The sequence below is a fragment of the Rhinoraja longicauda genome, chromosome 26, assembly GCF_053455715.1.
Source record: "Rhinoraja longicauda isolate Sanriku21f chromosome 26, sRhiLon1.1, whole genome shotgun sequence".
NCBI lineage: Eukaryota > Metazoa > Chordata > Chondrichthyes > Rajiformes > Arhynchobatidae > Rhinoraja > Rhinoraja longicauda.
In genome coordinates this window covers 18,685,839-18,713,808 of record NC_135978.1, presented here as the reverse complement: position 1 = coordinate 18,713,808, position 27,970 = coordinate 18,685,839, and the positions used below count along the sequence as shown (strand labels likewise).

General features: G+C 46.5%; 1 protein-coding gene across 4 annotated transcripts in view; it reads left to right on the top strand.

Annotated features, from left to right (window-relative positions):
- The first annotated feature begins 764 nt into the window (after positions 1-764).
- LOC144606261 (linker for activation of T-cells family member 2-like) overlaps positions 765-27,970 on the top strand; it is a 53,976-nt gene continuing 26,770 nt past the window's right edge. For 3 of the 4 annotated variants that reach the window (XM_078422184.1, XM_078422183.1, XM_078422181.1), the window contains exons 1-2: positions 1,006-1,213; positions 17,949-18,062. In XM_078422184.1, the coding sequence (XP_078278310.1) occupies positions 17,957-18,062 (106 nt within the window). In that variant the 5' untranslated portion in view covers positions 1,006-1,213; positions 17,949-17,956. Of the gene's footprint in view, positions 864-1,005; positions 1,214-17,948; positions 18,063-27,970 lie in introns of those variants that run through there. The other variant, XM_078422182.1, reaches the window with a different exon arrangement.

The following is a 27,970-nucleotide window of genomic DNA, read 5'->3' as shown; positions in this document are numbered from 1 at the left end:
TCTGGCCAAGATGAAACACCGACACCTCTACTTCTTTAGGAGACTGTGTAGATTTGGCATGTTGTCAACGGCTCTTACAAACTTCCATCGATGCATTGCAAAAAGCATCACAGCTTGGTTGCAACTGAGGTGCTGCTGCCACTGGGCCCTAAGGGGTTGGGTCCCGCGTAACCGTCTCTCACTCAAAGCGTGTCCTGTCCACAGGCACAGAGACATTGGTGCCTTTTACATAAAATGAGCAAACACTATAAATTAGTTCTGAATAAAGGTCCCGACCCGAAACCTCACCTGTCCATGTTCTATAGAGATGCTATATAGTATAAGAAAATAACTGCAGATGCTGGTACAAATCGAAGGTATTTATTCACAAAATGCTGGAGTAACTCAGCAGGTCAGGCAGCATCTCGGGAGAGAAGGAATGGGTGACGTTTCGGGTCGAGATCCTTCTTCAGACTGACCATCATTTATAGAGATGCTGCCTGACCCGCTGAGTTACTCCAGCACTTTGTGTCTATTTTTGCAAACCAGCATCTGCAGTTCCTTGTTTCTACACTACAACTAAATAACATTACAAAAAGACCACATAACCCTATGTAACAATACAAACGTCTATGTAAATGTAAAGAAGGTGCATGTCAGATATACTTATGATGAATTAAGCCTATTTTAAAATATTAAAAAAGTACCTGGAGAGCGCAACTCTTTCTGCTTTGAGCTGCTGGGGATCGGGACCGAAGAGGACAAACAAAAAGGGGAGACACGAGGAACTGCAGATGCTGGAACCTTGAGCAAAAAAAGCGAAAGTGCTGGAGGAGCTCAGCGGGTCGTGCAGCATCTGTGGAGGGAGAGACTTCTTCAGACAGGTGGAGTGTAATGGAGAGCAGGGGCGCTTGGGGGGGGAGCGGGGGCTCAAGTCATTCCCTGGCGGAGGTCTCTCTCCACCCCCCCCCCGGGCCGACCCTCCACCCCCCCCCCGGGCCAGGCCAGGCCGACCCTCCAGGAGCCCAGGGGCCGCTCAGTCTCAGTCTCAGGCTCAGGCTCAGCTCAGAGGAGCGGATGTGGCGCCGAGGCTCAGACTAAGCAGCGGAAACTACAGCGAGACCGCTTCTCCTTCTCCATCCCCTCCCCTCCCCGCCTCTCCCCGCCGGGCCCGTCCGTGTCGCCGAGGTCGGGGCAGGATGAGCGGGCTCGGGAGGAACCCCTGAAGCTGCAGGTAAGGACTAGCCGGGGAGCCGGGGGGGGGACGACCGGCCGCTTGTTATAGACCCGGGGACCCGGGACCGGCCACTCGATCCAGATCAGGGCACCGGTCATCTGTGTAATAGACCCGGGGACCGGCCGCTTGTACCAGTCCCGGGGCCGGCCACCTGTAATAGACCCGGGGACCACTCGTCCCAGATCAGGACACCGGTCATCTGTGTAACAGACCCGGGGACCCGGGACCGGCCACTCGTCCCAGCCCGAGGGACCGGTCACCTGTGTAATAGACCCGGGCACCGGCCACTTGTAACAGACCCGGGGACCCGGGACCCACCACTCGTCCCAGATCAGGACACCGGTCATCTGTAATAGACCCGGGCACCGGCCACTTGTAACAGACCCGGGGACCCGGGACCCACCACTCGTCCCAGCCCGAGGGACCGGCCACCTGTAATAGACCCGGGGACCACTCGTCCCAAATCAGGAGACCGGTCACCTGTAATAGACCCGGGGATAGACCCAGATCAGGACACCGGCCACTTGTACCAGTCCCGGGATGAATTCCAAGTGGATGAATTTGATGGAAAGGTAGTTTATGGACAGAAAGGAACAACGGCAGGTGGCACGTCCAAGGGTCATGTAGATGGTTTGACACCGACCGTACAAGAGCTGGCTGCTCGTGAAAAAAAGAGGCGCAGCCCTCCTCTATCTTACAGTCTGGGCTGTTTTCTGCCCAACCAACTGTCCAGGCGCTTGTGATTGCAACATGCGCCTTCATTCAGTTCAACAAAGAAACGGACAAGTTACTAAAGACCGGCCGCTTGTGCCAGTCCCGGAGACCAGTCATTGGTCCCAGATCAGGAGACCGGTCACCTGTGTAATAGACCCGGGCACTTGTACCAGTCCCGGGCTCTGGTCCCAGAGCCGCTGCTACACAGCAAGGTGGGGGATCGCTGTGTTCAAACAAACTATCATCATACCGAGCTTTTAAAATCTGAACCAAGCAGGGTCCCGACCACGAAGCTTCGCCCACCCATCCCCTCCACAGATGCTTCCTGACCCGCCGTGTCCCTCCAGCACTCTGTGGTTTGACGCTGAACTTTAAACCGGGGACAAGCCCTTCAAATCAACTCTAATGCTGAAACTTTTTTAAAAAAATAGACTTTCACGAATTATTAATGCAAGTAAAGTGGTCTTGAGTTGGCGGGGAGTGTAGTGGTCTGTCTGATGTCTGGGGGAGGGGGGTTGGCGACTGAGAGGATCTAGGTTCAGACTATCCAGCCCACCTGCCCACCATCCCCCTGCTGTGCTCAACAAAGATAATAGGGTCTCAGTGACCAGTCAGCAGAAAGACAATACGTGATTACAATCGATCCATTTACAGTGCATAGAGATACAGGAGAAGGGAGTGGAAAGTTAGAACATGGAACAGCACAGGAACAGTAGAGACAAGGCACTGCAGATGCTGGTTTACCAAAAAAAAGACACAAAGTGCTGGAGTAACTCAGCGGGTCAGGCAGCATCCCTGGAGAACATGGATAGGTGATGTTTTGGATCGGACTGATGCAGCACCTGAACAGACCCTTTGACCCACAATGTCCATCCCAAACATGCCGCCAGGTTAAACTAATCTCCTAAATTAGGGGGACTGTCTAAGAACAATATTTTTAAAAGATCAGGGATACGATAAAAACAAACTGCAGGGGAACTGAGTGGGTCAGGCAGCATCTGTGGAGGGAGGGAGGGAGGGGGATGGTGGACATTTGGTGGCCAAACCTTGCATCGGGACTGGGGGAGTTGATGGCCAGGTGATCTGGGGTAGATGGTCTGCAGTGGTGCAGCCACGGGGAAGGTTGAGAAGGCCTCTCCTGCCCCTGTCACTGCCCACCGTGTTACATCCTGCTCTGTTGACCCGAACCCAGTGGCTGTCCAGCTGTGGATACCAGCCCAGGTCTGAAACAATGGCAACTAACTCCCGCTCTCAGTCAGTGCACCTTACAAGACAATCGTAGAGTCATACAGCACGGAAACAGGTCCTTCGGCCCAAACCGTTCATGCCAACCAGGTTTTGTGACCGTAGGAGTAGCCCCTTTTGCTTCCCTTGAAACCTTTCCCTTGCTAATTCAGAGAGTTCAATGTTTGCATTTTATCTTCTGTTTCTCATACGTTTTAATTAAGAACAAAGGTAGAGGCAACAGAAGGCTTATCAGGCCTGCATGCCTGTTTCGATCAGTCAGCGAGATCACGTCTGATCTTACACCTCAGCACTTCAGGCCTATGATTCATTTGATACTCAAATAATCAATCTCGAGATACTTGGTGACTGAGCCTCCACAGCCCTCCAGTAGAGAATTCCAGGGATTCTTTGCTCTCCAAGTGAAGAAATCTCCCCATAAAATCCCTGACACCCGTACTAATCAAGAATCTATCTATCTCTGCCTTAAAAATATCCATTGACTTGGCCTCCACAGCCTTCTGTGGCAAATAATTCCACAGATTCACCACCCTCTGACTAAAGAAATTCCTCCTCATCTCCTTCCTAAAGGAACTTCCTTTAATTCTGAGGCTATGACCTCTAGTCCTCGACTCTCCCACTAGTGGAAACATCCTCTCCACTTCTATTCTATGCAAGCCTTTCACTATTCGATAAGTTTCAATGAGGTCCCGCCTCATCCTTCTAAACTCCAGCAAGTTCTAGAAAGGAAGGCAGGCTTTACCACATGCTTTACCACCTCTGTCCCAAATGTCGTCAAACTCTTGAGCAGGAAGGGATTAAAACCAACATTAACACCATAGGATATACTGTTTGTGTCAATCCCTGGGAGCCCCCAGCCCCAGCGCACAACACATACCGGAGTCAAACACCTACCTTCCAAACCATCTCCACCCCAGCCACGTGAACATTTCCACAATGAAAGTTGAGCTGATCCTCGGTTTATTCTTTTCATCTTGGCCTCTCGTCCTGCAGGTTCATTAGTGCCTTGTGAAATTTGTAAAAATAACTGCCATTTTGCAAGACCTTACTTTGTCTCATTGCTTGTAAATCTGCTAGCTGACAACCACTTCAACTGAGACTACAGATTATTTTCCATTAGGCACTGTGGCTGCCGACCAATCTCTCACCCTTAGCAGTCACTCCCTTAAAAGTCGGGCACAGAAGTGGAGGATGGGATATCATGGGGGCCTAAATAATTTTGGTGCAAAAGGCCTTAAGAATTCTTATTGCTGACTTGTCTTTCCTCGCTGAACTTTTCTTCCAATTACTCCAACTTTGCCCTTCCCCGGCATCTTAGTACCCATCAATCCACCTCCCTCTTCCCTTTGCACTCCACTTCCCTCTTCCCTTCTTTCTCTTCCTTCTCTCCTCCACTGCATTTTCCTCCGCCTTCACCAGTATCGCTCCTTCCATGCTGCACTGCCGACCTCCCTTTGTCTCTCGCTGTTTCCCGACTTCCACGTCTCATTGTTCATTGAGCCCTCCCACTGCATCTTGGCAGCACGGTGGCGCAGCGGTAGAGTTGCTGCCTTACAGCGAATGCAGCGCCGGAGACTCAGGTTCGATCCTGACTACGGGCGCCGTCTGTACGGAGTTTGTACGTTCTCCCCGTGACCTGCATGGGTTTTCTCCGAGATCTTCGGTTTCCTCCCACACTCCAAAGACGTACAGGTATGTAGGTTAATTGACTGGGTAAATGTAAAAATTGTCCCTAGTGTGTGTAAGATAGTGTTAATGTGCGGGGATCGCTGGGTGGCGCGGACTCGGTGGGCCGAAGGGCCTGTTTCCGCGCTGTATCTCTAAAATCTAAAAAAAAACTTCTTCCTCGGGTGCAGCCCCATCATCGCGTATATTGCTATTCCCCTCCTTTGCTGCAAAACCTAAAACTCCCACCATTCCACCTCACCGTGACCCCCCCTCCCCCTCCATTGACATGGACGTGATCCGTGATTCCTGCGAATCCATTTGTCTGTATACAGGTTTCTTGAATGCCACAATTGTATCTGCTTCCACCACCACTCTCTGTAAAAAAAAAACTCGTTCCGCACATCTCCTTTCCCAGTTTCCCCGACCGCTCTACATTCCGACTCGATATGTTTGCCACTGTTGTTTCACTGCTCTCCTGAAGGGAGTAGGTATTTTGTAAGTACAGGAATCTGCATGGTCAATAGACAATAGACAATAGGTGCAGGAGGAGGCCATTCGGCCCTTCGAGCCAGCATCGCCATTCAATGTGATCATGGCTGATCATTCTCAATCAGTACCCCATTCCTGCCTTCTCCCCATACCCCCTGACTCCGCTATCCTTAAGAGCTCTATCTAGCTCTCTCTTGAATGCATTCAGAGAATTGGCCTCCACTGCCTTCTGAGGCAGAGAATTCCACAGATTCACAACTCTCTGACTGAAAACGTTTTTCCTCATCTCAGTTATAAATGGCCTACCCCTTATTCTTAAACTGTGGTCCCTTGTTCTGGACTCCCCCAACATTGGGAACATGTTTCCTGCCTCTAACGTGTCCAACCCTTAATAATCTTATACGTTTCGATAAGATCTCCTCTCATCCTTCTAAATTCCAGTGTATACAAGCCTAGTCGCTCCAGTCTTTCAACATATGACAGTCCCGCCATTCCGGGAATTAACCTAGTAAACCTACGCTGCATGCCCTCAATAGCAAGAATATCCTTCCTCAAATTTGGAGACCAAAACTGCACGCAGTACTCGAGGTGCGGTCTCACTAGGGCCCTGTACAACTGAAAAGTTGTGGTCACAGCATCCACAAAGACCATTAAGCCTGTCTGTGTTTTAAGCCTGTGTTAAGCCTGTCTGTTCTCTGCTGGCTCCACACATGTACAACCATCTAGCTCCACTCCCACGATTATGCCCGTAACTCTGCAAATTCTATCCTTTTAGATATTTATCTTGCCCTCTTCTGAACGTTCTTGAATCTGTGCCCACAACTACCCTTGCTCAAGACATCGACTACAAGCTTGTGAGAAAAATAAGTTCCTTGTGCCACTTGTCTGAATCACGTTCATCCTACATCGAGCTCTTGGCCCTTCTACATTGGGCGACCGGCCCTTCCCATCTCTTCTGTCCTAACACTTTAAGATTTTAATTACCTCTGTCAAATCTCCTGGCTCTCCCTTCTGTGCCAAAGAGAGCTGCCCAGCTTCTCCACTCTGTCCACATACGCACAGGTCGTGGGGTACAACCTGCATAATTATATTGCATCATCATGTTGGGTGAAGTGCAATGGGAGGTTTATTTCATAATTTTTGTCATTACATTGAGATGTTTTAGGGAAGGGTTTTCTTTACTGCAATGTTGGGTTTCTCAGTCTATTTCAGGTTGTCTGACTTCCTGTGGTAAGTTGCTGGTATTTACCGATTGACTTCACTGTGCTGGGTTTCCTAGTGCACTATCATTGTTTAGTTTAGTTTAGTTCAGAGATACAGCGCGGAAACAGGCCCTTCGACCCACCGAATCCGCACCGATCAGTGATCCCCACACATTAACACTCTACACACACACGAGGGACATTTTTACAATAATTTTACATTCATACCAAGCCAATTAATCTACAAACCTGGACGTCTTTGGCGTGTAGGAGGAAACCGAAGATCTCGGCGAAAACTCGCGTAGGTAACGGGAAGAATGTGCGAACTCCGTACAGACAAGCACCCATAGCCAGAATTGAACCCGGGTTTCTGGCGCTGTAAGACTGGAGCTCTACCACTATGCCACCGTGCCATCCTGCTTTTGACCATGGCTTTTCTGAGATATCTTGGGACTGACTCTGCTGAATTTATTGATGTGTTCAGTGAAACATTTAGAACAAATGGAGACCATTGTTTGGATCCCCATCCTTATTTTTCCATAAGGAAAAATGACACGTTTCTTGTCCTCAAATATTTGTAGAATTCTTGTATTTTAGAACGCTGTCTCCATCATGTTTTCAGAACGGTTTCAGAATCCCCAAACTGTCCTGAGTGTAAAGATTTTTCCACATCTGTTTGCTGGATTATTAACAATTATTTTGTTTCTTTTTCATCTGATTATTACGACACTTGGCAACGTTTATAACTTCCTCTATCTTCTTCCACAAACTCTCTCATTATTTTGAAAAACTATGAGGAAATGTTTACAGAGAAAGGGCAGAAACATGGATTAGTTTAGTCTAGTTTAATTTAGTGTAGAGATACGGCGTGGAAACAGACCCTTCGGCCCACCATATCCACACCTACCATTGATCTGGTTCTATGTTATCCCACTTTCGCATCCACTTCCTATACACTAGGGGCAATTTACAGAAGCAAATTAACCTACAAACCTGCACGTGTTTGAAATGTGAGAGGAAACCGGAGCACCTGTAGAAAACCCTCACGGTCACAGGGAGGACACACAAATTCCATACAGACAGCTCCTGGATTCAGGATCAAACCGGGGTCTCTGGTGCTGTGAAGCAGCAGCTCTACCACTGCAGCAATATGCCGATTGTAAAGGGAAAGTACACAGTTAATGGCAAGACCCTTAATAGCATTGTTGTACAGAGAGATCGTGGGTCCTGGTCCAGAGCTCCCTGAAAATGGCAAGTAGATAGAAAGTTAAAGAATGTGTATGGTATGGTTATTTTTATCAGTCGGGGCATTTAATATATTAGTCACGTGGCAGCTTAATAAGGGTTTAGTCAGGCCGTATGTGAAGTATAATGTGCAGTATTACTGAAAGGAAGCATGCAGGTACAGCAGGCAGTGAAGAAAGCCAATGGAATGTTGGCGTTCATAACAAGAGGAGTTGAGCATAGGAGCAAAGAAGTCCTTCTGCAGTTGTACAGGGCCCTAGTGAGACCGCACCTGGAGTACTGTGTGCAGTTTTGGTCTCCAAATTTGAGGAAGGATATTCTTGCTATTGAGGGCGTGCAGCGTAGGTTTACTAGGTTAATTCCCGGAATGGCGGGACTGTCATATGTTGAAAGACTGGAGCGACTAGGCTTGTATACACTGGAATTTAGAAGGATGAGAGGAGATCTTATCGAAACGTATAAGATTATTAAGGGGTTGGACACGTTAGAGGCAGGAAACATGTTCCCAATGTTGGGGGAGTCCAGAACAAGGGGGCCACAGTTTAAGAATAAGGGGTAGGCCATTTATAACTGAGATGAGGAAAAACTTTTTCAGTCAGAGAGTTGTGAATCTGTGGAATTCTCTGCCTCAGAAGGCAGTGGAGGCCAATTCTCTGAATGCATTCAAGAGAGAGCTAGATAGAGCTCTTAAGGATAACGGAGTCAGGGGGTATGGGGAGAAGGCAGGAACGGGGTACTGATTGAGAATGATCAGCCATGATCACATTGAATGGCAGTGCTGACTCGAAGGGCTGAATGGCCTCCTCCTGCACCTATTGTCTATTGTCTATTGTCTAGTATTAGTCGCCCCATTACAGGAATGATGCAGACGCTTTGGAGAGGGTGCAGATGAGACTGACCAGAATGCTGCCTGGATTTTAGCACCAAGTTTAGACAAACGTGGATTGTTTTCTCTGGAGCGTCAAAGGCTGAGCGGAAACTTGATTAGAAATATATAAAATAATAAGATGTACAGATAGGGAAAACATTTTTTTACACAGAGAGTGGTGGGTGCCTGGAACTACTTTCCAGTGGTGGTGGTGGAGGCAGAGACGATAGAGGCACTTTAGAAGCTTTTCGATAGGCCCATTGATATGGAGGGATGTGGATCACTTGCACTTGCAGGCAGAGAAGGTTAGTTTAGAGTCATTGTGCATCAACACTGTCATTGTGGGCAGAAAGGCCTGGTGTTGTACTGTTGTATGTTCTTCGTCGCATGTTAAATAGAGATGAGCTGCAGGTTAGTCATCATTTTATTGAACAACAGTCTGAAATGAAGGAGCAGAATGGTCACTCATAGTTATTTATAAAACTCTTCAAATACTTAACTGGAATGCATCATCGGTGTTACCGAATGGAAAAAAAAGCAAATTGAAAGAACATCTAACGCTGTGTTTGGAGTGGGTAGATGTGGGGCAGAAAGTGAGGAGTGACCACCATTACACAAAGGAACCAGTGATCTAAAAAAAAGCTCCCAATGGAAAAACACGTATGCATTATTGGAGTTGGGCCAAACAAGGCGGCACGGTAGCGCAGCGGTAGAGTTGCTGCTTTACAGCGAATGCAGCGCCGGAGACACAGGTTCGATCCTGACTACGGGTGCTGCACTGTAAGGAGTTTGTACGTTCTCCCCGTGACCTGCGTGGGTTTTCTCCGAGATCTTCGGTTTCCTCCCACACTCCAAAGACGTACAGGTATGTAGGTTAATTGGCTGGGTAAATGTAAAAATTGTCCCTAGTGGGTGTAGGATAGTGTTAATGTACGGGGATCACTGGGCGGCACGGACTTGGAGGGCCGAAAAGGCCTGTTTCCGGCTGTAGATATATGATGATGATATGAAGAGGACAGCAAGTCAAAACCCTGGACAGGTTCTCTGCTTTCTGGGAAATAGAGGAAATGTTTATGGAGCTCCAATATCTCCCGTTAAATGATGACTAGAAGAGTTGGGATTGTCTTCCTTGCATTGGACTAGATTGTGCAGATTTAACAGAGGTGATTGGAGAGTGAGGGGTGTTGATAGAACAGACAGAGGAACTGGAAGGTTCTGCAAACTACTTCCACGTAGTTTAGAGATGAAGAGATCACGGGCTGTTGTGATCTGGCTGTTGTGGTCTGAAGAAACAGACCCAATGGCAACTTCCAAAGGGAATTTGACAACTCGTTGAAGTGGAACTGATAGGCAGAGTCTTTCACCCAGGGTAGGGATTCAAGAACCAGAGGACGTAGTTTTAAAGTGAGAGGGAAAGATTTAATAGGAATCTGAGGGACAACTTTTTCACACAGTGGGTGGTAGGTATATGGAACATGCTACCAGAGGAGGTAGTTGAGGCAGATGCTACAACAGCATTTAAAAGGTATATGGATAGAAAAGGTTTAGAGGGATATGGGTGAAATGCAGGCAAATGTAGTCAAAATGTAATGAACTAGTGTCGATGTGACATCATGTCGATCAGCACGGACAAATTGGGCTATGGGGCCTGTTTCCGTGCTGTATAGCTCTATGACTTGAAGACTACAAGGGAACAAATTTGCATAAGAAACAGAAACTAATAGACTTCAAATAACTAGGCCAGGTGTAGCAGGCCACATGGTGTCATCCCATGCTATGTAATTCTATTAATTATTTTTGAAATTCATTGAAGTTACCTCGTCCTTTACGCCAAGTGACTGGGTTAGACCTGATCAACCCAACATTGCAGTTTTACAAGTAGATTTACACTCACCTTTGTGTGAAAGGAAAATTTTCTGATTTCACTTGGAGTTATTGAAGCTCCAATTTTAAGATGGTTTTGCCTATTTACCTACAAAGCCCTCCATAACCTGGCCCCATCCTACCTGACTGACCTCCTCCACAGGCACACTCCCACCTGCACCCTCCGCTCTGCTGCTGCCAATCTCCTATCCCCCCACATCCGGACCAAACTCAGATCCTGGGGGGACAGGGCTTTCTCCATCGCTGCTCCCACCCTATGGAACTCACTACCCCAAAACGTTAGAGACTCCTCCACACTCACCACATTCAAAACTTCGCTGAAGTCTCACCTGTTCAGTACTGCCTTCAACCACTGAAGGTCACCTCACCTTCTGTCTCCTTTCTCTGTTCGTTTATTTATTTACTTATTTATCTATTTATTAATTTCCCTATGTTCTCTAAATCTCTGTAAAGCGTCTTTGAGTATATGAAAAGCGCTATATAAATAAAATACATTATTATTATAATTATTATTCTGACTGAGATCAGAGTTCTTAAATGTAGTATAGTTTAGTTTGGAGATACAGCGCAGAAACAGGCCCTTCCACCCACCGAGCCTGTGCCGATCAGCGATTACCCCGTACACTGCCAAATATCTACACACCAGGGACAATATACAATTTTTACCAAAGCCAATTAACCTAAAAGACCTGCATGTCTTTGGAGTGTGGGAGGAAACCAGAGCACCTGGTGAAAACCCATGTGGTTACAGGGAGAACGTAAAAACGCCGTACAGTCAGCACTCGTGCTTAGGATTGAACCCGAGTTTCTGTCGCTGTAAGGCAGCAACTCTACCACCCTGCCACCCTCATGTAGTTCTCAGAATCCGAGCAAAAATGAAGGCTGTGTATCGAATCTGTAAGAACTTGAACACTGTCCCACAAAAGGACAAATTGTTTCAGGGCACTCTTGATGTGTGTGATACTGTCTGTAGCGATAGATTGCTTTGATAATAGAAAGGGTGCTCTTGCTGTTCTTTAAGTTATATGTTGCCATTAATCCAAACCCTAACATTTATTGAATGGGGCAATAGTCGGAATAATTGTGCTGTGAAAAATTGATTGAAATTGATAGCAAGTTAAGCATATTGCAGAGTGGCTGAGCAAATGGTTTGCTTATAAACAGAAGCAGAAAATGCTGGAAGAACTTTGCCAGTCATTTTTTATATTTCGTTGCAGATTTCTGCAGTTTTATTTGCTTTCACTGGCTGGTTTCCAAGGTGTGGTTTCAACGCAATTATTTAGTGAAGTTGTAAGACATTTGACAGGTTTGAAAATATTGTACTTCTAGTTCCTTTTGCACTCAAAGGAAAGCCTCTTTTGTCATTGACCAAAATATCTTCCTGCTCTAGCGTCTTGAAAGCACAGGTCCTTAAAAATAACTAAGAACTTTTAATATCTGAGGGAAAACAAGCTTCCTATCAAGCCTATTGTAAAGTGAAAGTTCTCTCACAGGTTGTTGTGGTACAGCATCTGCTGCTGCTGCCTCACACTTCCAGCAGCCCAGGTTTGATTCCGACCTCGGGTGCTGTCTGTGTGGAGTTGCATGCTTACCCGGTGGGCGTTTGGCGGTTCCAAATTCCTCCCACATCCCAAAGCTGGGCAGGTTGGAATTTTAATGGCTGCTGTACATTACCCCTGCTGTGTAGATAAGTGGCAGAACAACAATCAAAAGGGAGCTGATGGGCATAGGTGAGCGAGTATACATTTGTACAAGAAAGCAGAGGAGGAAAGGATTGATAGGACTGCTTTCCTGGAAGCTAGCATGGACCAGTGGGTGATTGGCCTCCACCTGTGTAGGTTCAACACGGTATCCACCCAATGTGGCTGATGTACAAATAGATCTATAAAGCAGATTAACTCATGGACATGTATCATAGATTAACAAAGGTGTTACAGGTTGGATCAGCAACTTTGGTCAACATATTCTGGGAGGTTTCACCACATGACCTTTCACCTGCTACATTGGCATCCCAACAAACTAACTCCATCCTCGTGGTCAAGGAGGGGTAGGGGGTGGGGGGTGGGGGGGCGGGGGGAGTGGGATGAAGGAATTGAGTCAGACAAGTGGTGTAGATAGCTGGTCCTGCTCTGGGTTTGTTTTCCGCACCACCCACTTCTCTGCAGGCACACTAGGCATTTGCCCCCTTACTCACTGGTGCAAGAGAAATGCAAAGCACAATGTGAGAAGATTGAGCTTGATGGACACATGGGTGATAAATCTGTTCAGCTTTCACCTTCGCAAGAAAATAATTTTAAATTTCTGCCATCACATTACAGAAATTGGGAGTCTGCCACCTGGCTGCACATCACTGGCTAATTTGATGTTAAATTTTCTGAGTGACAATAGATAATAATAGACACTAGGTGCAGGAGTAGGCCATTCGGCCTTTCGAGCCAGCACCGCCATTCACCGTGATCATGGCTGATCATGCACAATCAGTACCCCATTCCTGCCTTCTCCCCATATCCCTTGATCATTAAGAGCCCTATCTAACTCTCTCTTAAAAGCATCCAGAAAATTGGCCTCCACTGCCTTCTGAAGCAGAGAATTCCACAGCTTCACAACTCTCTGAGTGAAAAAGTTTTTCCTCATCTCCGTTCTAAATGGCCTATCCCTTATTCTTAAACTGTGGCCCCTGGTTCGGGACTCCCCCAACATCGGGAACATGTGGATTGGCTTCATCATTATTTCTGTGAAATCAAAACGGTCTCTAATTTGCTTATGGCCCATCTGTGAGGTGATGAGAGATAAAAGTCATGTCACGATAGTCCAGAAGAGGTCAAGATTCAGCTGGTCAAGTGGGTTTAGTTTAGGTTAGAGATACAGCATGGAAACAAGCCCTTCGGCCCACTGAATCCACACTGACCATCGATCATCCGTTTACACTAGTTTTATGCTATCCCACTTCAATATCCACTCCCTACACACTGGGGGCAAATTGCAGTGGCCAATTAACCTACAAACCTGCAAGTCTTTGGGATGTTGGAGGAAACCCGAGCACCCAGAGGAAACCCACTCGGGTCAGAAGGGGAACATGCAAATTCCATACAGACTGCCCCTGAGGTCAGGATCGAACCCGGGTCTCTGGTGCTGTGAGAGAGCTGCACTACCAGCTGCGCCACTGTGCCGCTCTGTTTTTGTAGAGTGTGGTGGAAAGATTGTGAATGGAACGTGGGGGCATAATTGACCTGGGAAAGGTTGGCTGGTCAAATCTGACCCCACTCGCGTGATGGTGGCAATATTTGGACTGGACACGTGATGTGACTGCCATGGCACATCGATTCCTTGGTGAGATGGATAAAACACGGTCTGTTCATATCGCTCAGTGCCTGGAGCAGATGACACAGGCCATGGCTCATGTTTGTGCCCTTTGCAAGATTCAGAAAAATACCTTGCGATTCTAAGAAATGTACACGGGCATATTAAACCAAATGTTAAACCAAATAGCGTTATCAATACTTACTTGCGTCATTTGTTCTGAAGTTTGCAAAATTGGATTCGACATTAGAATGGAATTTTTTGTCAGTGAATGACAATGAATATTGTCAGCGCAACGTTAATTAGATAGTGTGTAGCGTCGTTGCAACAAAGGATGACATTGTTTGACATCAATTACATTTAACAAAACCTGCAATGGTGACCATATTCCCCTGCTCACATAGATTGGGTTTTAAAAGAGGTCTCGCTTTTTAATGTTTCCCTTTACTCGTATTTAAACACTTATCTCTTAAAAGCCGCTTAGCATTTTGTTCCACCACTGTTTCTAGTGGTCTCTCTGTGCTGTGATACTGCTCCTATTAAAACGTTCTGCTTTTAACTATCCGGCAAGGTGAAGAACACCAGTTCCTTTGGTTTCTCTCAACACTGACGCCTCTCACTACTGGTGACATCTCAATGAGTCACTTTGGTCTGAATTGTTTTTCAGCTGCAGTCTGACTAACAATTTGAGTCGGTTTGTCTCTGCTTTTGTATTTGATGCTTTTATTTATAAATGTTTAAGTAACGATATAACTGTAGCACAGGTGCCAGCCCAGTTTGATTTCTCTCTAGAGACTCGACCCCACTCTGCCTCACTAGGCAGGTTGGGTTAAAATCATTCTTACACATTGCTTGTTTTTCCATTAACATGTAATAATTTGTGTGTCTGAGTCTCTAAGTCTTTTTGCCCCTTTTGAAGGCTTTCCCATGAAGTCGACATTTTCCTCTGCTTTTCAACTCTCCCAGAATTAATTACCTCACAATTCCAGGGGTCATTTGACATCGGTCTTTAAAACGGATGAGGTTGGCCTCGGCTTGCTGGGAGAAACCATGATGTCCCCAGATATGAAGCCAACTTTAAACTGTGGAAAATGTCATGTTTCCTGAGAGCAGTGGAGTCATCTCTGATGCTCTCCTGAAGAGATTTCTCACATGGTCTCGTCAAGCTGGTTCTTGTATCCATCACATTCCTGCTGGTGGGATCGTACTGTGCACTGACAGGTTACCAACAGTGAACCAAAAGGAAAAGATGCTTTATTGGTGGGACAGTTTGTGAGGGCCCCAGCCCACGAGCACTGCAACCCTTTTTAATACCGAGTAGATCAAAGAGGTGTCCAGAATTTTAAATCAGATTTCAATGTGGAACAAGGGTGGGTTAATTTGTTAAAATGGCCATTATCGATTCTAATGGTGGGTTGGGCTCCAGAGGTCAAATACCCAAATTAAACCTTCCTTGGACCATTGACTGTGCTCTTCCAGGTTTTCAATTATTTTACCTCTTGTTGCTTTTAGTTTAGGTTAGTTTAGAGACACAGCACAGGAACAGGCACTTCAGCCCACCAGGTCCACACCGACCAACGATCCCCGCACATTATCACTACCCCACGCACACTAAGGACAATTTCCACTTATTCCAAGCTAATTTACCTACAAACTTGATTTATTCACAAAATGCTGGAGTAACTCAGCAGGTCAGGCAGCATCTCGGGAGAGAAGGAATGGGTGACGTTTCGGGTCGAGACCCTTCTTCAGACTGATGGTTTCATCAGTCTGAAGAAGGGTCTGGACCCGAAACGTCACCCATTCCTTCTCTCCCGAGATGCTGCCTGACCTGCTGAGTTACTCCAGCATTTTGTGAATAAATCGATTTGTACCAGCATCTGCAGTTATTTTCTTATATCTCTTACCTACAAACTTGTATGTCTTTAGAATGTGGGAGGAAACCGAAGATCTCGGCGAAAACCCATGCAGTCACGGAGAGAGCGTACAAACTCTGTATAGACAGCACCCGTGGTCGGGATTGAACCTGAGTCTCTGGAGCTTCAAGCACCGTAAGGCAGCAACTCAACCGCTGCACCACCTTGAGGGAGAGATGATCTTCCTTCTTGTACCACAGCAGTCCATGTAATGAACTGTGTATTGACCATGTAAAGGTCATTGCTGAGCAATAGGAAATTTCAGGGTTTTGTCCCAAGGACTGTGAATGAATGATAGCTATGGTCCGACATCAGAAAGGTATACGGCTTAGAGAATTTAGAGATGGCGGTGTCTTTGTATATCTGGCACTTGTGTTGTTTTAGCTCTTGTTTTGAAAGCCTGGGTTTGGAAGGTTTTGTCAAAGAAGCCATGATGAGCTTGTTCCTGAATCCGCAGCCAAGGTGTACGGTGGTGGTGCCACGTCCAAGTGATGGATGGAACATGGGCTTGATGACCTTGGGTACAATGGGAAGTTGTGTTGGTTATGCAGAAGTCCTGAACTTATACATATTCCACTAACGTGGATTGGACTTTTAGACATACTGCCCTAGAAATTCGAATGCACCCAAATATGTACAGCATGGCACCATCCACATCATCGAGTAGGCCAACGGTGTGTTAAGCAATGATGCTGATTGTGGGACTGGAGACCCAAGTCTCTATTGATGGCCTCAGGGATGGCAAGGGCAGATGCCCAGGTTGGAGACCTGGGCCTCGGGAACCAGGGATCAGGCAGTGTGCACCGCTGGGCTTGGTGTAGAGGGCCGGCAGTGTCATTGACTGGTTTGGCGTGGTGTTGAGTCACATGGGAACGTGTCATTTGAGAACAAGGGTCAGAAAAAAAAAAGACAGTGGCTCATCTGACAGGCATTGGATTGGTGAGCCATTATTGTCCTGTGAGTGGCCACCAATGGTTTTTCCAGGCACAGCTGGATCCAGCTTTCTCTCCAAATGTCTTTGCATGGTGGACGTCACAGTAATGTACAACATTCTGAAGAACATGGATCGGTGACATTTCGGGTCGAGACTTCTTCAGTCTGAAGAAGGGTCGAGACCCGAAACGTCACCTATCCATGTGCTCCAGAGATGGTGCCTGCCCTGCTGAGTTACTCCAGCACTTTGTCTATTTTTGTGAATTAACCAGCATCTGCAGTTCTCTGTTTCAAGCATTGTGTGACTGATTGTCAGGGTGATATGATGAATTCCCGTAGATATCTCAGATTGCTGATTCCACTAGATGACTATTTTTTCACTGAACTTTGGGCAAGTAATTTTTATAATTCTGCAACACGTGATGCCTTTGATTTTAATCTATTTATAATTGTTTTTTAAAAAATCCGCAAGCCATTAAACCACATTGTAGAAAAAGCGAAGTGCACATTGTGAAAAGCTAAAGAGTTTAAATGCAGATGACAAATGGCAAAGACAGCAAACTAGGAGTATGAAGACTTGAGTCAAGTCATTAATGGGATGGTGTGGGTCACCAGGGAGGCCAAGGGCATGAGTGGGTGCAGTTGGGGAAGGAGGAAGAATGCAATAAGGCGTGCAGCTTTTCGAGTCAGTGGCATTCATGCTGAACTAAGCGTGGTGAAAGTGAAAGGGCCTTAACGTCATATCAGTAAAGAGCAGCAGCTAACAAAGTGGGTAAAATGTTAATTGACAAAGCTCTGATCAATCTGCATCATTTCCAAAGCCTCAAGGAAAATATAGTAGCCCCGGAGGATTAAGGAGCCTGGTCCTTGGAATCGAGAAGATGAAGGAAGTTTGCGATCTTGAGCCTGAAAGGGGACATCCAGCAATTGGTTATCCAGACCTGTGCATGTAAAATGTAAATGTAATTCTGACCAGTGAAGGAGGTTGACGCGCAGAGATGATAATGTATGCAATCAAAATCTGGGAGGAGATGAGGGGTGAAAATCATGGAACCATTTGAAGAGTCATTGGGATAGAGCAAAAAGGGAGGGATCTTTGTGAATTAAGAGTTAACTAATGGGCTTTCTCACCTGTAATTGTGATGTGGGCAAAACTGGCTTCTTCGCAATCTTCCTGCCCTCATCAAGGGTCTAGTCAATGTCGGAACATGGTGACAGTAACATAGCACCAGTACTTCATTAAAATGCTTCTGTCTTTTGATCTCCAGGTAGAGGGATGAACCAAGCAGAGCTATGGTGGGCCGGGCTCTCCATCCTCTTCACTCTTCCACTTGGGATCCTTGTGTTACTCTGCACCAGGTGTAGACAATCTAGGAGCCGCAGTAAGTTGCCGTTTTATCTTCACGTGAATGCATGTGGTGTGCATTGCGCTTATCAGGGAATTTCTAAAGCCCTGGCGGCGGTTCATATATTGGAGCGTGTTTATCATCATAGCCATAGAGACACATGGAAGCCACACGGATCAGTCCCTTCAGCCCACCAAGCCCTCAGTGAATATCAGACACCCATTTATACAAATCGTACTTTAATCCCAATTTTTATTCAATCAACTCCCCCCAGATTCTACCACCCACCCACACATTAGAAGAAATTTACAGTGAGCAATTAAAATACCAACCCGCACGTTTTTAAGATGTGGAAGAAATCCATGCAGATATAGGGAGACAGTGCAAACTCCACACTGAACACAGAGTCAATTTGACCACCGAGAGTGCCTTCCTAACCATGTTCTGCCAAACACATTGCTCCGTGGCACAGCTTTCCCTTTAGACTTTCACTTTAGACTTTGGCAGGGAAACAGGCCCTTCGGCCCATGGAGTCCACGCCGACCAGCAATTGCCTATACACTTGCACTATCCTACACACGAGGAACAATTTACAATTTTTACCGAAGCCAATTAACCTACAAACCTATAGGTCTTTGGAGAGTGGGAGGAAACCGGAGCATCCGGGGAAAACGCACACAGTCACGGGTAGAACGTACAATCTCTGTACAGACAGCACCCGCAGTCAGGATCGAATCTGGGTCTCCGTTGCTATAAGGCAGCAACTCTACCACTACACCACTGTGCCGCCCAACTGGAGATATGTTGGCTAGAGTTCAGCATTATATTTTAAAAAATGAATATAATGCTATTTACATAAACAAAACATTGTGGTGTCTTGTATAACTCCATGTTTCTGCATTGAAACACTTATCAATATCAACATTCTAAGACCTAACATGTTTGACAAATAAACTGAACTGCCACAAGTAAGTCATTAACATTCATTTCCAACCCAGGATGCAAAGTTGAATCAGAATTGTGAAAGTTAACTGTATTCCTAGTTCTGAGCAGTTCCAAAATGCACCTTAGAATTTTTGTCGAGAAGTATTTTGTGCTCTTCTAATAAATGTCAAAAAAATTATTGTTTAGATTTATCTTGTGAATGATACATCTGCAGTGAAATCTTGCCATCTTCTTCAAGTCTAAAAAGAATACATGATGCAAAGTGACATCAAGCAGACACAGGCTATTTGCAAGATTTTTTTTTTTAAATTCCCTGAAATTTCATGGGGTTCGGTTGACAAAATGCAGAAGTTTAACTAAACTTTCTGAAATAGATAGTTTCTTGGCAGGCGTCTGTCTGCAGACGCTGAGCTTGGTGTCATCAAGAGTTAGGAAATGTTTGAAGTGTATCAACATGTTCCTGTGAAACTGCCTGTGCACTACCCACTCCTCTGCTCAATGTTAATGTCGTTGGGGAGAAGGCAAGGAAGATAAGAAGCTGCAGTGCATTCCAAAATTTGTAAAATATTAAGAGCGTCTCGTTCTTTCCTCCAGCTCACACTGTTGGTGGGGGTGCCTCTCACATGCTCTATCCGGCAGTGCTTAATGTACCAAACACTCAACATTGCTAAAAGCCCTTTTATACCCAAGTAAGACCTCAAGTAGTTCAGTGCCACCTTTTATAAAGCATAGGTACGCAGCTTAGCAGGACTCACAGTGGTCTACTGAGATAACAAATTCTGCAGCGTCTAACCCCAGTTAATTTACTGTAACTTAGCGAGGCAATTGTTAGAGCGTAGAATGTGCTAATGCACTCAGTGAGGCAGTTATTGGGGGGGTGGAATTTAGTGATGCACTCATTTGCATAATTGTCGGGGGAAGGATTTGACGATGTACCCAATGGGGCAGTTGTTGGGATATGGTATTTGATGGAGTCCGTGAGGTAATAGTTGCAGGGTGGGATTTGCTGATGCACTCAGTGGGCAGTAGTTGGGAGGGATGGGATTTGAAGATGCACCCTGAAACCAAGGGGTGCAACAAGGAGGAAGGTCACAAAACCCTGGGCAGCGTAGCAGTATTTTGGGCAGAGCTGCTGCTTCATGGCTCCAGTGACCCGGGTTCAATGCTAACCTAGGGTGCAGTCTGTGTGGAGTTTGCATGCTCGCCTTGCAACCATTTGGGCTTCCTCCAACATTCCAAAGATCACAAGATCATAAGATCATAAGTGACAGGAGCAGAATTAGGCCTTTCGCTCCATCAAGTCTACTCCGCCATTCAATCATGGCTGATTTATCTCTCCCTCCTAACCCCATTCTCCTGCCTTCTCCCCATAACCTCTGATGCCAATGGCATCAAATCAGCCATTGTGCTGTGTCTCTGGGTGTGTAGGTGAGTGGTACGATCTGGAGGAAGTGATGGGTGCTTGAGTGAAGAGATTGCAGGGAATGTAAGAGGGGGAATGGGATCGCTCTGAACCCGGCATGGACCCAGTGAGCCAAATGACCTCCTCTTATGGCACAAGAAAATATGAAAATGCTTGTGTAGGTGAAAGGTAGTAGGAATTGCAGTGATGAATTATCTGCTGAAAAGGGCTGGGGTCAGGGTCCTCTTCTCCCCCCCCCCCCACCTAGCTGATCGCTAGCTTGTTCTGCACAGCCTCCTCAGACTGTCATCCAATCTGACCCAGATTCCCCATGGGTGCCAGGCACTGGTATCACAAACCCCAATCAGTAACAATGAAACTCTGCTGTTTCTGGGCAGATTGGCCGATTTCTTTCACTGTAGATACTGATCACCATTAGCTGCTGTGGCGTTGCCTTTGTGTTCTGTGCATAAACTAGCGAGTTAATCGTTCACAAAAGGACACAAAGTGCTGGAGTAACTCGGTAGGCCAGGCAGCATCTCTGGAGAACATGGATGGGTGACATTTCTGGTTGAGACCCTTTTTCAGACCTGTCTTTTTGTGTAGAGATAGAGCTAGATGTTAGATAGAGCTCCAGGGGCTAGTGGAATGTTGGATAGAGCTCCAGGGGCCAGTGGAATGTTAGATGGAGCTCTAGGGGCTAGTGGAATCAAGGGGTACAGGGAGAAGGCAGGCACGGGTTATTGATTGTGGATGATCAGCCATGATCACAATGAATGGCGGTGTTGGCTCGAAGGGCCGAATGGCCTCCTCCTGCACCTATTTTCTATGTTTCTTTGTTTCTATGTTTCTATGTTTATTAACCAGCATCTGCAGTTCCTTGCTTCTACAATTCGATCTTTCACATGGATTATTAAACCATACCTCATATGCTGTTGGGCTGTTGTAAGCAGTATGCTTCCTCATTAGTAATCTGTGGTTCCCATAACGTCAGACCATCAATGCCAATGGCTCTGGCAGATGTTCCAGGAAGTTGCATTTGGCACTTAAGAAGCTTTCGACATGAACTTTTCCGGAGTCTAATCTCTTGCAGAGCACTTGTTGTGATAGCGTTGATTTCAAATTGATTGGGAATTTGTTTAACAGGGCAGGACACGGGGGCTGACCTCATCCACTCACTATGGTTCAACCACTGGACCAATATACAGACGTGTGGATTGTTCAGAGATGCATGGAATGGTCACCAGGTAGAAGGAGGACATTCTGCCCATTATCTCCAAGCTGGTTCTCTATAAGAGTAACTCCAGCGCTTCGTAGAGTTGTTTCAAGGCCTGGCCTGAACTGAGGACAATCTAACCAAACTGCAGAACGTGTTTTGAAAAGTTTTTAAAAACAGGGTTAACGTTTCAGGTCAAGGCCCTTTGTCAGATTTTCATTTGATAATGGGCGGAGGACATGGAGAGAAGAGGCTTTGGCCTGAACCGACAACTGCGTTTCTCTTTCCGCATACACGACCTGACCTGCTGAATGTTGGCAGCATTTTCTGTTTTAATTCAAGGTTTAGTTATTCATTGGTTGTAATGGGGTGTCACTGGCGACGTCCACTCTCAGTTGTCTTTGAATTCTGTAGGTGTGCTAGTTCAGTTCAGAAACCAGTTGAGATAACCACATTCCTGTGGGTCCGGACACAAGTGAAACTGCATGGGCCAAGACGGCAGCCCCCCCCCCTCCCCCCCCCCCCCCGCCCTCCCTGAAGCATTTGCTGCTTGAGATCAGCGTGTGGTGTGGATTGACCATGAGCTGTGAGATTCATGCACACAAATAAAGCACGTGGAGCATTTCCCAGAGCTCAACGACCAGCTTCTCTCAGACGTGGCGGGCCGCTCGGTGGCGCAGAGGTAGAGTTGCTGCCTTACAGTGCCGGAGACCCGGGTTCGATCCTGACTATGGGCGCTGTACGTACGGACTTTTAAATTCTCCCCGTCACCCCATGGGTTTCCTCCCACACTCCAAAGATGTACAGGTTTGGAAGTTCATTTGGCTTTGTGAAAAAAAATTGTCAATTGTCCCTCGTGTGTGTTATCATATCATCATATCATCATATCATCATATCATCATATCATCATATCATCATATCATCATATCATCATATCATCATATCATCATATCATCATATCATCATATCATACACATACAGCCGGAAACAGGCCTTTTCGGCCCACCAAGTCCGTGCCGCCCAGCGATCCCCGTACATTAACACTATCCTACACCCACTGGGGACAATTTTTAAAAACATTTTTACCCAGCCAATTAACCTACATACCTGTACGTCTTTGGAGTGTGGGAGGAAACCGAAGATCTCGGAGAAAACCCACGCAGGTCACGGGGAGAACGTACAAACTCCTTACAGTGCAGCGCCCGTAGTCAGGATCGAACCTGAGTCTCCGGCGCTGCATTCGCTGTAAAGCAGCAACTCTACCGCTGCGCTACCGTGCCGCAGGGTAGCGCAGTGTACAGGGATCGCTGGTGTGTGTGGGCAAGATGGGCCGAAGGGCCTGTTTCCACACTGTATCACTCTATGACTCTATTTCCAGGCTTGGCAAAAGATTGCTGAATTAAGGAAGACTGATACAATTTCCAAGCAGGCAGTGGAAGGGCAGGTGCAGTGAAGAGGTCCAGGACTCGCGGGAGGGAGGGCCCAGGACTGACGTGTGAAGAAACGATTGTTAGACATGATAGCTCACCACTCTCCTGTAACGCTTTCAAATCGTTCGTTGTGCCTGGGGAATCCTCAAGCAGACTGCTGCATTCAGTTTACAAAAGGTTAGCAGTCAGATCTGACCACCAAACAGCAGTAACCGCCGCAGCTGGAGCAGGTCTTTCTTCACATCCTGTTAGATGAAACCATTGCAGTAATTTCACCATCATCAAATTTTCTACTTCTGCTCCTCCGCACACCCGCCTCCACATCCTCGGCCAAAGATACAAGCTAACATTTCTGACGGGTTTTGAACTGCCCCAGGCCATTCCAATAGACAATAGACAATAGACAATAGGTGCAGGAGTAGGCCATTCAGCCCTTCGAGCCAGCACCGCCATTCAATGCGATCATGGCTGATCACTCTCAATCAGTACCCCGTTCCTGCCTTCTCCCCATACCCCCTCATCCTTAAGAGCTCTATCCAGCTCTCTCTTGAAAGCATCCAACGAACTGGCCTCCACTGCCTTCTGAGGCAGAGAATTCCACACCTTCACCACTCTCTGACTGAAAAAGTTCTTCCTCATCTCCGTTCTAAATGGCCTACCCCTTATTCTTAAACTGTGGCCCCTTGTTCTGGACTCCCCCAACATTGGGAACATGTTTCCTGCCTCTAATGTGTCCAATCCCCTAATTATCTTATATGTTTCAATAAGATCCCCCCCTCATCCTTCTACTACCAGGGCTGACCCTTGGGATGGAAAGTGGTTTGCTACTCTGGTCTGGTCGGGATGGAAGGTGATTTGCTACTCTGGTCTTGTGAGTCCTGAGTTGGCTGATAAGGGCAGTGTGGAAACGCGGCCTCTTCCACAGATGGGGCAGGAGAGGCCTGACGGGACAGGCGGGTGGTCGTGGGATGGTGAGGTGAGTGCTCCCTCCACCGTTCACATTGGGCGTGTGTGTGTGTGTGCGCTCTCTCGGTGAGGGGCTTTGAGGTTCTCTATACCTTCCTGCGCAGTCACGTGCCAGAGATTGCAGGAGCCATTGGGGATGTTGTGTACTTCCAAGGAATCCTAGAGCAATTCCTTGATTTTATACACAGGAAGGAACTGCAGATGCTGGTTTACTCCGAGGATGGACACAAATTGCTGAAGTAACTCAGCGGGACTGGCAGCACCTCTGGAGAGAAGAAATGGTCACGACCTGAAACGTCACCCATTCCTTCTCTCCAGAGATGCTGCCAGTCCCGCTGAGTTACTCCCAGCATTTTGTGTCTATCCTTGAATTCATATTTCCTTTGTCTGCCTGGCCATCTTTCTCCATGATAGAGCTGAGAACAGAAATGTCTAACTCAGGCATGTGTACGATGTGGCCAGTCTAATGTTAACAAGGGCTCCAATGCCGCGGATGTTGGCCTGGGAAAGGAGCCTGATGTTGAGTGGTTTATCCTGCCCAATGCATCCAACACTGAAGAGTTTCGGAGTACTTAAGAGTCATAAAGTCATTGAATTGTACAGGAAGGTAATGCCCTTCAGACAACATGATGCTGGTGTTTTAACCATGGTGGAAATTAATAGCGTGCCAACCCAAAACACGGACTGTCCATTTCCCTCCACAGATGCCGCCTGGTTTGCTGAGTGCCTCGTGCACTTTGTGTTTTTTGCTCATGCATTTTACACCTTGCTTCAGTTTCTTTACGTGTTCCGTTCTATCAACTCCAGCAAGAGGTAGGCTCGCATGTCAATGCCTGTTCTTGAGTGGAACACTGGACATTAATCTTGTGGGTGTCTTCCCACTAAACCACAAGTATCGCATTCTGGACTGATGTCCAGATCAGAGTTTTGCTGCATTGTGACTGGTTTCTGTGAAATATATGTTCGCTCCGTGTTGATAAAACCCGTTCTCATTCAGGAATAGTCACTCAATGTGCTCCGGGGGCAATAAGGGGTACACAATACAACAATGACAGAGCGAAGGAAAGCTTTAAACTGCAGGAAGTTAGAGATGGGCTGGTCAGTTGAGCAGAGTAGCAGCAAGTGAGATTAATCCAATGCAGTGTGAGGTAATGAACGTGTGCAAGACAAGGCAAGGCCATACGGTGGCGCAGCGATAGAGTTGTTGCCTTACAGCGCCAGGACCCGGGTTCGATCCTGACTACAAGTTGCTGTCTATACGGGGTTTGTACGTTCTCCCCGTGACCTGCAAGGGGCTTTCTCCAGGTCTTCCGGTTTCCTCCCACGTTCCCAAGATGTACAGGTTTGTAGGTTAATTGGCTTGGTAAAATTGTAAATTGTCCCTAGTATGTGTAGGATATTGTTAATATGAAGGAATCGCTGGTCAGCGCGGACTTGGTGGGACAAAAGGCTCTGTTTCTGTGCTGTATCTCCAAACTAAACCAAAAGATTGGGAGCGATTGGGTGGTGTGTAAGAACAGAGGGACCTTGGAGTCTACAAATCCTTAAATGGAGAAAAAAATGTCAATAAGTAGGATAAAAAGGCATGTGGGAATGCTTTGGTTTAAAGTATAAAATATAAGAGCATAATATGGTGCTAGAATTATATGTATAATATGTCAGGTCACAGCTTGGCACTGTGTGCAAGGTCTGGTCACTGCATTACAGGAAGGGTGCAACTGCTAGAGAGGGCACCGAAGAGATTGGTGAAGATGTTGCAAGAATAGAAAACTAGCTTTGCGTGAAGACCGATGGGCTGGGGTGCTTGTGACAGAGGAGATCAATGAGAGGCTTAACTGAGATGCAGGAAATTGTGAAAGGCATGAATAGTGTAAATAGGAAGGAACTCTGAATCTTAATAGAGGGGCTAAATACAGTTGGTAGAATAATAGAGGGGAGGTGAGAGAAATTCTGGAACCCGCCAATCTCACACCTTCGGGCAGCAAATACTCTCCTTAAGTTTCAACTGTACCAGCGCGCCACAACTTGAGGGTTACCGGGCCAATGCTGGAGGTGGGAGCAGTTTGGGAAAGTTTACCTGCCCCTTCACCTTTTTCTTTCCCACCCTCCACAGACACAAACAGTCCTTCCTTCCAGGTGAGGTAACCATTCACCTGCACGTGTAATCCAGTGTACTGTACTCAGTGCTCACAATGTGGGTCTCTGTGCATTGGAGAAACCAAATGCAGATTGTTCATTACTTTGCAGAGCACTTTTGATCAGTCCTCAAGGGTGATCTTGAGTTTCCAATTGTCTGTCACATTAATTCTTCATCAAACTTATTTTGGGTATTGCACACGAGGGTGTTAGACTGGGGCGCAGTAGTCAATCGTGTGCTCTGACTGTTACTGTATGACTGGTGTTTATTCTGAATCTTGCTCCATCGTCTCCAGCTGTAACTCTCTGTAAAACATCCAGCATGAGTTTTGCTTCATCTGGGCCTGGGAACTGATCAGGAAAGGCCTGGATAGAGTGGACGTGGAGAGGGTGTTTCCACTAGTGGAAGAGTTCAGGATTAGAGGCCATATCCTCAGGATAAAAGGACGTACCTTTAGAAAGAAGTTGAGGAATTTCTTTAGTCAGAGGGTGGTGAATCTGTGGAATGCATTGCCACAGAAGGCTGTGGAGGCAAGGTCAATGGATCATTTTAAGGTGGCGATTGATAGGTTCTTGATTAGGAAGGGTGTCAAGGGGGAGAAGGCAGGAGAATGTGGTTGAGAGGGAAAGATAGATTGAATGGCAGAGTAGACTTGATGGGCTGAATGGCCTAATTCTGCACCTACAACTTATGAGGAACAGGGTGGGAATTAAGTATAGGAGCAAGAAGGTCCTACTGCAGTTGTACAGAGCCCTGGTGAGACCACACCTGGAGTCTTGTGTGCAGTTTTGGTCTCCTAATTTGAAGAAGGACATTCTTGCTATTGAGGGATTGCAGCGTAGATTCACCAGGTTAATTCCGGGAAGGCGGGACATATGATGAAAGAATGAATCGACTAGGCTTATATTCACTGGAATTTAGAAGGATGAGAGGGGGTCTTATAGAAACATCTCGAATTCTTAAGGGATTGGACAGGCCAGATGCAGGAAAAATTTTCCTGATGTTGGGGGAGTCCAGAACCAGGGGGTCACAGTTTAAGAATAAGGGGAAGCCATTTAGGACTGAGATGAGGAAAAACATTTTCACCCAGTGAGTTGTGAATATGTGGAATTCTGTGCCACAGAAGGCAGTGGAGGCCAATTCACTGGATGCTTTCAAGAGAGCATTAGATATAGCTCTTATGGCTAATGGAATCAATGGATATGGGGAGAAAGCAGGAACGGGGTACTGATTTTGGATGAACAGCCATGAATGGCGGTGCTGGCTCGAAGGGCTGAACTCCTGCACCTATTTTCTATGTTTCTAAGTACAGGGAAATATCCAGGTGTTGTCATCACAACGTAAGGAAGGGGACTAAATCAAGGTCCGAAACCATTGGAAAAAATTTAAAGGAAAGAAGTTTATAAAAAAAAGAAAAGCAATGAGAGAGAATCCACTAAATTGATTAATCAAGGATTGTAGAATGAAATGGACTCGCAGGGAACTGCAGCTGCTGTTCAGCCATTTTGTGGCCTGATATGTTGGGTCCCAACTCTGTAACTGCATCAACTGCATGGCCTCCCCGTGTAAAATTCAAAGCTTGCACTTTGGCAAATTTTCATCAGGAAATCCTCAAAAGGAAAGTCGTTTTGTTTTTTTCTGAATGTGGGTGGCATGTGGGGGTGGCTCACAGATGATAGTAAGTTTTGGCTTCATATTTTTCCATCGCTTGATCAAAGCTGTGATAATGTGGGAAATCAATTGAAAGAAGCAAATCTTGCTTCTTCCACAAATAGTGCTGTTCGTTCTGTGTGTATGTCTGTGCCTGCATGTGATTCACTTTTTGATGTTCACACATTACCTCCAATT